The following is an 11,058-nucleotide window of genomic DNA, read 5'->3' as shown; positions in this document are numbered from 1 at the left end:
ATAGTTACTTAGATAAAACATGGAGTGAATTGATCTGCACTTGATGCAATTGGGTCATTTTAGAAAAAGGTTTTTTTTTTTCACTATTAAAAGAGAAACGTTAAGAGGTGTTTGATTGCCTCATACATAAGATGAAAGGCAATATGAGATATTGCGATCGTAGGTCTCATGACGAGTTCCTATCCACTATATATGCAATTTTTTTTCTGAAAATGAACAATCAATATATAATTTTTTATAGACTTAAGGAGTGTGGAGTAACTGGTTGGGATAGCAACTGGCATAATCTTATAAGCGCCTGTCTATTGCAAAAGCTAATAAGCCTAATATGTGTGGGGACTTGGAAGATGATGTAAGGAACAAAGTCTCTTAATTTGAGTTGGTTTCTATCAAATTAGAAAAAAAAAGGAAATATATTTAAATATGAAGTTTCTAAATCTGCAGATTTTGTTAAGATCTAAATTTAAAGTAGACCTCACTTTGCTAAACTCTCAAGGAAAAAAAAAAAAAAAGTAAAAAAGAGGGCTTCTTAGAGCAATGAGGGTTTGTTGTGGAAACTCTTGAGCCTCTTAAAAATCCTTTTGGTTCTTGGATGGAAGATTTTTCGGGTCAGACCCGGTCCACTAAGTTGGGCCGATGGCGGCCACCAGAAGAATGGGAGCCGCCTATAAGAACAAGCAATTGAGGAGGACCAGTGAAGAGAAAGCGAAGGCAGGCCGAGGACTCGCAATCAGGAGAAGAGCGGAGGGAGACGGGAGCGAGATGGGGAAGACGCCGGTCAGGATGAAGGCGGTGATATACGCGCTGTCGCCGTTCCAGCAGAAGGTGATGAGCGGCCTGTGGAAGGACATCCCTCATAAGATCGAGAAGAAGGTCTCCGAGAATTGGATCAGCGCCACCCTCCTTCTTACCCCTCTCGTTGGCACCTACTCGTAATCTTCCCCTTTAACGCTCATGCTTATCTGATCTTTTGTTTTTGGCCCGCCGGTTGGGCTTGTTGTTTCCAATCTTCTTGCTTAAGGGTTTCATTTCTTCTTTTTCTCCTTTAGTATTGCCTTTTGTTTCGGTGACCGTTAGAATGTAAAACTTGAATGTTCCTTCACTTTGTCATCGGAAGCCTTTTCTTGCTTTTCATTTTTCGCTACGCGTTTGTGAATCTGGGGTTGATGTCCTGGGTTTGATTCTCTGCTGAGATTTGGGGTTTTTGTTGTTGCGAGGAAAAGCTTTTGGTTTTTTCTATCATTTCCCTTCTCTTCTGGGTAACTGTTTACTGTAAATATTGTCCCTTGTCCTACCCGCTTAGCTTTTTTTGTCATTGACATTCACCCGTTTCAAGTAAATCCTTTTTCTCGAACATGTTTCAAGGCAAATTCTCTTTCTTTAGTACCGGTTGCCCTCATTCATTAAAGTGGTTCAAGATTGGTTTACCTTATGATTTTTGAGTGATACTTGTGGGCGATCATTTGGAGGATGTGTAGGTATTGAAGGGTTTCAGACTTTCATGGCGTATGTTTCCTATCCCTTTTTGGTGTGGTTATCTGTTCATTCAGGGACATGCAAAATGTCAGCCAACAGACACAGATGCCCAAGATTTGTTGATCTTTGAGCATTCTTTTCAATGATCTCCTAGCTGTAGTTACAGGTTCTAACTAGATATTCTCATAGAGGACTTGGATAAGGTGCAATATGGAGTATGAACACGTATTTGATCTACATACTTCCAGAAATCTTGCAATCTAATATCATTCTTCATGTGTGTTTTTACCTACTGAATGTACCTGAACGGTGTAAAATATAAGTTACTGTGTGGTTTATAGTGCAAATTTAAGCCTTTTAAGTTTTAAGAACATTTTAGACAAATTAGGTACTTTAAGAAAATTTGGCAAGTTAGAAACTATTTAAATTAGAAAGGAGAAAAAACTGCAAAAGTTTCAAAAAGGTTTTGTAAAATTTGACCATAGAGAAAAATGAAGTCAAGATACACCAGTCAAACGCATAATATAATTAGTTCGTATTTTCCTTATCTCCAGTAACTCTTTATGTTACTGTGTTAGCAATTTTTAGAGGATGGCTACCGGTGGGATCCACAGAATGAGATTTTGCTGGTTTTCCTTTTGGGATCTGAGGAAATTTGCCCTTGTGTTAGTGATGGTAAAACCTTAAGTAAGGTATGCACAGACACATGTGCCTGCTGTTTTTGAACCTTGGTCCTGTGGTATGGCGGACACGGTTATTTGGATAGTTTTAAGCATCAATGTGCAGGGTAACTGTATGGGTGTGTAAAATGGTCTACTTGCACATCACCTATTCAACTTTGACTATAACAGAAAACGAGTGGCCCATGATCATGAATATAGGAGTGCTTAAAAGCTAGTTTAGGATATAATCTGACTCATTTTTAACACATAAAATAGTTAGTAAATCCTATAAACATGATCCAGAGGTTAGCTTTCCTTTTTCTGCAGGTTACAATGCTGTAGGACCGTGATTTGTGGTGGTAGCATACCACAATCATGTTCCATTTTTTTTGTAGAGGTTGTGTGTGTGCATGTTGACTAATATTTTAGAAGCAATATGAATAAGGGTGCTCTACATCCCCGATAATTATATTAACCATGTAAGCATAATTTCGTTTTTGAGTTTTTTCCTCTCAAATCATGATTCATGATGATAGTGTGACTTTCCTGTTGGCAAAGGAAGGGCCTTGAGATATTCCTTGATATGTATGCATGTCTATTTTCATCTTTCGAAGGCGTCTTTATATGAAGAGAAGGCTGTGTTTTGCTCTGGATTGATTCACATGCCAAAACTTCTGATCCGATTGATGCCTGATTAGTTTTATTAAGCTCAGCTCTATCATGGTTGGGCTGGCTATTTGTTATTTTTTAATGGTTTCCAATGAAAAATAAAAACGAAAGAAGGGGGATATTTATGTGCTGGGCTGCTAATGGCTTCCAATACTCTAATAGCGACAATGTCTCTAGAAGGAGAGAAGGTTATCAGCCACTTAACTCTCTTGGTATGATTTTTTGACTAATACCAAACTTAGAATGTATCATCTACCTAATGAACCTGATTGCTTCAAAGTCCAATGTTATAAAAGGCATAGCGTATCGCGTATCGGTCGGGCTGACCTATACGCTGTATCGTAACGTATCGTAAACATAGCGTAGCTTATCGTAAAATTAATTTTTAAAATTTTAAAAAATATTTAAAAATCAGAAAAAATAGAGAAAAATTATTAAAAAACTGAAAAAATAAACAAAAAATCAGAAATTAAGAAAAATGTATTCAAATATAAAAAAGATCATTAAGGAACATTCATGTGTGTCATCAACGCATTCAAAAATTAGAAATTAGATATTCAAAATAACATAACAAGCATCCATCACAATTTTAAACATGAAAATTTTATAGAATCTTAAGACTTAGAGTCTTAGGACATTGAGTTTTAGGACTTAGATTATTTCACAATTTTATAAGTTCAAAACATATAGTTATCATCTTTCATGATTTAACGATAATATTTTCCAAATCGATGAATCCTTGGTTATTTTGGATGAAAATGTGCAAAATCTCTCCCTCCTACGTCTCTTGGAGTCTTTAAATACAAGAAGAGAGAGACGGATGAGTGTTTAAACTTTAAAAATAAAAAATTGTGTGTTTTAAGCCGTATCGTACGATATAGGGGTGTATCGCCCGTATCGTACGATACGGCCCCCGTATCGCACGATACGTGCGATACATGTACGATACGGATGCGTATCGTCTTTAAACAGCGTATCGTATAGGTTTTCTTGACCTATACGATACGTATCGTACGATACGCGTCCGTATCGTACGATACGGATAACATTGCTTCAAACTGTTACATAGTCTTTGCTGAGCTTTGTGGGAGGCTTGTTGATAATCTCAACCAAGAAAGCAAGGATGCTAAGTTGAATTGTTAGTTACTCATAGAATAACTAATGCATCTTCATATTTTTGGAAATCTGGTAATTACTTTCAAGTTGTTTCTATGTGAGTAGATTGCAGACGATGTAGTCAAAAGCACTAACTAGGCCCATGGCCTTCAAAAAGGACTACTTGTTGCTTAGGTGGGCCAAAGACAATAAAGGAAAAAAAAGGAAGAGAAAGAAGAAGAGAAGGAAAAAAAAAGAATAAAAAGAGGAAAAAGGAAGAAATAAATAAAGAAAGATAAAAGTAGAACAAGGAAAAGAAAAAGAGTTTTCTGATTTTTTTTTTCCACTCAGGCACCTAGGCGCCCAAAAACAAATGGAAAGGTGGCCAGCTTGGTTTATTTTTTGACTAAATGGATTCTTTATTGTAGACCACTTCTTAAAAGGTAGTTATTTGTAATGGACTTATTGCTGGTAAATTCTTGTGATCCTAGATATCTGTTTTGTGATTCTTAGGTGAATGTGTGGCAGTTTGATGGTTTAAAAAGAAATGGACATAGAAGGAGGAAGGAGAACAGTATGTTCACATATTAAGTTATTAACTGTCATCCATGAATATGAAAAAGGGACAAATGAAAATTTAAAATTGAAGAAAAATAGAAAAGGAAATGGTCTTGAAAATTTCCTTGCGCCTATGTCACACAGACTTTTCAAAAAAAGGGCCGCACCCATGTCGACACGACGCTGGTGCTGCTCCGACACGCTCCCGAACCGCATCCTTTCTTATGCAAGTTCAAAATATTTTTCATTTTTTTTTCTTCATCCTTTCTTTCTTTCTTTATGTATAGTAATAAAAGTAAAAAGAAAGGACAAATTAAGCTAAAAAACAAGCTATATATATATTATGAATACATACATTTATATATATAAAATAAATGTATTATATATATACTCTCTTGCCGCACCCTCCTACCCAAATTTTTTGGGATATGTCGCATCGGCACCCGCATCCGCACCCACACCAGCACCCACACCCGCACTCATGTGACGGCCTTTCACAAATGTCTGAGTGCCAGGTGCTATGGCACTGAAGTAACCCATTCCATGTTTTTCCAGTAAAAACCTATGTTGGTTTGACATTGTTTTGTTCTTAAAGAGAAAACAAGCTATTTCTAAGCTCAAGCTTGGAGCAACTTGGTCAATGCCATTGTATATAAGTGTAGGAGGATTTAGGAGCATTAGTCCACAATCCACTCTTCACTCTTCACACAAACTGCATGCCTTTAAGCTAATTCTGAAGATAGATAACTTATCTGAAAATTTGCGGCATTCCAATAAAAGGATTGTAACTAACATGAAGTTTTTATGGTTTCACAATGATATTGCATTGTTGCATCGAAACAAGTTTTGGAAAATTTACAATCTCCTATAAATGTTTTTCCGTAACAAAAAGCTGACATGTCCAATACATGAAGGAAATTTATGACTATAGGGCTATGGAGTAAGGCAAACTTAAAGTTGTGTTTGGAACATTCAATATAGTATTTGGAGATCAACATTGTAAACTGCATATAGTAACCTGTCTTGGTCGGCCCAATAGTTACACTGTACCATAATTATTTAGTTTCAAAAAGAAAAAGAAAAAAACATAAGACTAGAAAAATGAAGAAAATATGTGCTCTATAAATGCATCATATATAAATATAGGCTTACAGAAATCAACATTCTTCAATTCATTGTTACATAACCACAATGTTATAGCATCAAGAAATATGTATAAAGCCTTATACATCACAAGATGAACTTGTTCAATCTAAAATTGCAAATAATAAATGATTGACGTTTTCAACTGCAAGAAATTAGGGAAATACAGAAGCTTTCTTTTTTCAACTACAATCAATCATTCACAGGCAAATCTAGCTTCAATTTGACATTTTTCTCGCTCAAAGTTGCAAAATCTCCTTCATACTTAACTCTTAAAGAATAAAGAGCGTTTAGCAGTTGGGTGAAGAGGGCCTTTTGAAAGCCCCAAAGGAAAAATCGGGGCTTAGGGTGGCCATTTTACCTGATAACCTTGTATGTCAAGGCATGGGGCTGTAGAAGATCAATTGTTACATTACAGATTATAAGATATAACCCATATCATGGGATACATGCAATACTGGTTTAGATAGTTGCTATTTTCTCAAGTCGTCTTACTACTCCGTTTATGATATGCATTCATAGTAAACTTTCTATACTTAAGATACTGTGAAATTTGGTTCTTCAGTCGGGAACTGTGCCATAAAAGAAATGAAGCCAAGTAATCCCAAGAAAGAAACAATTTAATGCTTGTGATTCTGTGGGCACATAGCACAATCATGTAACTTTGAATGGGCAGGACATTCTGATATGATGTTCCTTGTCTATATTATGTGGTTCTTGGTTGATGCAACTTATATGCTTTACTCTGATATTATGTTACTTTTCCAGACTTTCTGATGTTACTCCGACATTATGGTATTTCACTGGTAGCAATGATAAAAAAAAGTTTCTTCAAACTAGGACTAGGAGGTTTCAAAAGATGGTGCATTGATGATAATTTATGTCATAAGTGCAAGCTGGAACCTTGTTCTTTAGACGATAGAAAATGTTCGCTCTAGAGCTATGTCACGCGGAGTCTTCAAAAAAGGGGCTGCACCCGTGTCGACACGATGCTGGTGCTGATATGGGTGCGGCTCTGACACGCACCCCAACCACATCCTTTTTTATGCATGTTTAAAATATTTTCTATTCTTTTTTTCTTCTCTGTCCCTTTCTTTCTTTATGTACAGTGATAAAAGTAAGAAAAAAAAGATAGATTAAGCTCAAAAACAAGCTAAAATTATGTATATTATGAATACATACATACATATATATATATATATAAAATAAATATATTATATATATACACCCTCGCACCCAAATTTTTTGGGATACACCGCGCTGGCACCGGCATCCCGCACTGATGTGACATAGCTCTAGAGTGGCATTCGCATTGAATGTAATGCATATGGACCTAAAAATCTTTTTAATGTCATTTTTTCTCCTCACATTTGTTCACAATTATCATGTAGTGCTTACTGGCCACTTATTTGTGAGGCTTAGTGTGTATCCGAATTCATTAGATGCGATGGATTTGGAATATGTTCCATCCAATTGCTATCTCTTTTGTCTGTTTATTTCATATGTAAATTAGAAATCAATTCTTGTTGAAATATATCAAAGGGTTACTAGTCCTAGATCAGTTTTATCCATAAAACATTTTTTTAAAAAAAAAAAAAATATGGGGAGCGGTAGAGCAAAAGTTGTCTTGCAAAATTCTTGTGGTTGAACTTGAAACATCTCTAGTGTCAGTGACACTGTCTGCCTAATAAGGCTGACCTAATTTTCAGCTGTTCATTTGTTGTTGGAATGAGATGGTCTACGCTAACAAGACTGACCTAGTTTTCAGTTTAACTTTGGAGACAGCATTCAACATCCATTTGTTTGGTGGAATGTTGATTATGTCAAAGTGGATTGAGCACAGCCAGTTCGCTGAAAAATTAAAGTAGTTTTTTTTGCGTCTTTGTGTTATCTTGATATGAGTGTCCATGCAAGCATGCAGATAGGCACTATAGCATGGGTTTAGAGATGGTCCAAGCATGAATATAGTTTGCAATGTTTTCTCGGACGTTATTTGCAGCCTTTCACTTATGGCGTTTCTTGTGAATCTCATCTTGCAGATACGTGCAGTACTACAAAGAGAAGGAAAAATTAGAACACAGGTACTGAGCTGGGATTGTCAATAGTGTTGCTGCTGTAATGTTCCTCTTCTCAAAATGAGATCTTGCAAAGCTGTGAGGATTTTGATATAAATAGCTTGACCTGGGAACATGTCCTGATTCCATGCTACTCTTTGCAATAAATTTTTATCTACTCTCTTCGTGGGGTTGATTTGTTGCTTCTATGTCACGCTGCAATGACCAATTGAGTTCTTATGGTTGCACTGGTATACATCTGTATTTCTATTTTCAATTAGAAGACTACATGAAAAGTTGGGCCATGCCAGTTTTTATTATGATTGCATCATTGTTTCATGGCAATTGAATTCATTTCGTGATTGAATCTAGAATGGCTGCTCACTTCTGCTTTCTGTCCATTATGCCGGCCTATTCTAATTCAACATGTCTTAGTACATTGCCTTTTTCACAAAAATGAAGTATTTTGATCGTCAACTTCCAAAATGGATCAGACTACCAACTTTCCGAAAAGTAAAATGCTGTTCGGATAATGGATTTTCTAATCATGTTCTTGCAATTTTTATGGGGAAGCAAAAGGCGGTGAATTAAGATATTGTTGATCAGTCACTTAGACGTCGAAACTCCAGATGGCATTGTCAAGCAGGAACTGAAAGCAAGGCTTCGAATGTTAAAAAAGTAGGTTGACACGCTTTTTAGAATCCAAAAGGTCGCTTTTACGCTGTTGTAAATGTGCAAATTGGTTTTCGGTTTTCCTCAAATTATATGGGAAAACAGAGGACGATCCTAAGCATTTGAACAGTTTGCAATGCAGATCGAGGAAACCTCTTGGGTGCAACATTCAATTTGTCAGCTCACCAAAATTCAGATTCTTCACAGTCTATTCGGCCCAGTTTTCTTCAAGAGAAAAAGAAAATATGGAAAGCTTCTCTTTCTGCAAGGACAGACATTCTCTATCCAACTCGAGATTTAGCTGAATGGTAGATTTCGAACGCACAAATGAGAGTCCTTTCTAGAATCAAGCATTTATATATATTCTTAATAACAACCGACTAGATCAATCTGCTTGAGAACTCAAAAATCAAAATTAAGATGAGAACAAAAGCTCATTCATTGTATTTTTCCTTCAACTCGTGCAGTATGGTACAATCAAGAAACATGATGTCACTAAATAAGAGAGCAATTCAAAAGCCTGATAAACTAAACTTGCTTGAGACATGATGTCGCTTGTGTCTCCACACGTTATTTTGTATAATAGACACACAAACACTCACACATATCCTACACGACAGTACCGAATACTAAACTCCAATTCCTATTGATTGTAAATGCATTCATCTTATATAAGGTGGTGGACGCCGGATATTTTACCCTTTCTATATAGTGGTTCAGCAAATACAACAGTTTTTTTATCAAGAATCAGAAGCTGAAACCTCTTACTAATATTGGACAACAAGCCAAATGACTGACTTCCAATGTAAGAACTCTTTCTGCGATAATACATGTCACACAAATAGAAAAGATCATGGCAGAATCCTCCATTTTCAGATTAGCCTACGGAAAAGGGACCAGATAAATCCGACAGAAAGTCATCATGTGCCACTTTTTATCACCTCCCTGGTTTTGGAAGTCCAACATTTTTCTAGAAAACATGGTATTGTAATGACAATATTCTGATATTTATGTTGGTTCAAAACCAATATACACAATTTGTGGTGTCTGCTTCATCAACCCAAGAAACTGAGCTGTATCAGCAACCTTGTGGTCGAATAATCATTCAAGAGTAGCTGAAAGATTCTATTTCTGTACCTCTCGCGCAGCTACAATCCAGACGCTTGATGGTGGAAGGTGGAAAATGAAGAATCAATCCTATCCGATGATGCGTGGAACATGCACAGACGTGCATGCGTTGTAGGTCCGTCCATATGGAAACCAAATAACACTTAAAAAAAAAAACAAAAAATAAAGTAATCATGGCATGATGTGAATAAGAAACAATGCACAGTAAAAGAATCCAATCTCACAAAAATTACAGAAACTAAAAGTAAATGTTTAGTAGCATTTTGCCTTTGCAAAGGTTTAGTAGCAGAAACAAATTATTTTCTCAATGAAGATCAAATTTTGAAAGTTTTTGAACTATGAAGACACAAATGATTAGTCATATTCCATCCTCAGGAGTGAAATAGATGTTCCGAAGAGACTACAGGACATCCTTGGATCTCCCTGGTCACATTTTTGTTTGCCAATCATGAGGAGAAAATTTCTGAGAGTAATTTGTGCAATTTGACATATGTAACTGCATCCATTGTCCAAATATGATTCATTTTTAAGAGCCTATAGATGATCACTAGTTTACACCGAAACATCTACAAGCTTTGAAACATTCATGTTCACCAACCTGACAGCAAATGAAAGTAAAGAACAAAAAGAAAAATTAACGGCAGGGCAAGTAAATTGCAATTGGATAACAAGTTGACCAGTAGAAATGGTACAAAGGACAATGAAACACAAACATTCTGCTAAAAATAGATCAAGACAGCGCTGAACACAACACAGGTGACGGTATCAATGCATCCCCTTCTTTCCCTGAAGAAAGACTCATCCTTCATTTTATCTCGCTGCAAATGGTCATCACTTTCGAGATCATTGAAATCAAAATCATTTAATTTGATTTTTTCCCTTTATGTTTCTGCAAATGGAACTGCTTGTGTCAAGAAAGAAAAAGAGAGAGAGAGAGAGAGAGAGAGAGAGAGAGAGAGAGAGAGGAGAATGAAAACTCAAAAAGGAAAATAAAAGAACGAAAAGAGAACTGGAAATCTCTCCATGGTGGGAAAACCAAAATAAGGGGGACCACTGGATGCTGGCTTTCCGTGAGATGCAAACACACACACACACGCACACACACAGAGAGAGAGAGAGAGAGAGAGAGTACAGGCGTTGCCGAAACACCAGAAAGGAAATCAGTTCCTCTTCTAGACAATGGTCGCAATATTGCCAAAACTACAGGCGCGTCTTGATATTTGATATGGAACTTCAAATGCCTTCAGTAGACAGCTAGTTCAATTCACAAGGGTGGACAAAAAGAAGAAGATGACGATGAAAAACATTACCACTCTAACAGAGCCTAGATTTCACAAGCGGACATCTTCATACTGCATTGAACATCTGTAATGCTACCTTTGATCAATAGTTTCTAGTTAACAACTTCATACACCCTTGTATTACCAGAAAACATCCAAGACTTTTAGAGCGTCCATTTATCCAAGGCAAGAAGACCAAGATAGAGGAAGCCGTAGTTAAGTTTGGGCACGTCTGCAAAAGATTTCAGTTTTTCAAGGCATAGCCCTTATTTCTTACAGTTGCCTGTCAAGCGCGATATTGCATATAATTTGTGCAACTTA

The 11,058-nt window shown here is 36.5% G+C and overlaps 1 protein-coding gene across 1 annotated transcript; it reads left to right on the top strand.

The window, feature by feature from the left end:
- The first annotated feature begins 697 nt into the window (after positions 1 to 697).
- Positions 698 to 7,977, top strand: LOC116267292 (cytochrome b-c1 complex subunit 8-like). The gene is made up of 2 exons (XM_031648955.2): positions 698 to 932; positions 7,643 to 7,977. Exons 1-2 carry the CDS (start codon positions 763 to 765, stop codon positions 7,689 to 7,691), a joined length of 219 nt encoding a protein of 72 aa, XP_031504815.1. The 5' UTR covers positions 698 to 762; the 3' UTR covers positions 7,692 to 7,977.
- The last annotated feature ends 3,081 nt before the right edge of the window (positions 7,978 to 11,058 follow it).

The sequence above is a fragment of the Nymphaea colorata genome, chromosome 13, assembly GCF_008831285.2.
Source record: "Nymphaea colorata isolate Beijing-Zhang1983 chromosome 13, ASM883128v2, whole genome shotgun sequence".
In the NCBI taxonomy this organism is placed as follows: Eukaryota; Viridiplantae; Streptophyta; class Magnoliopsida; order Nymphaeales; family Nymphaeaceae; genus Nymphaea; species Nymphaea colorata.
The sequence above is the reverse complement of the archived record's forward strand: the minus strand, read 5'-3'. Positions and strand labels throughout refer to the sequence as shown.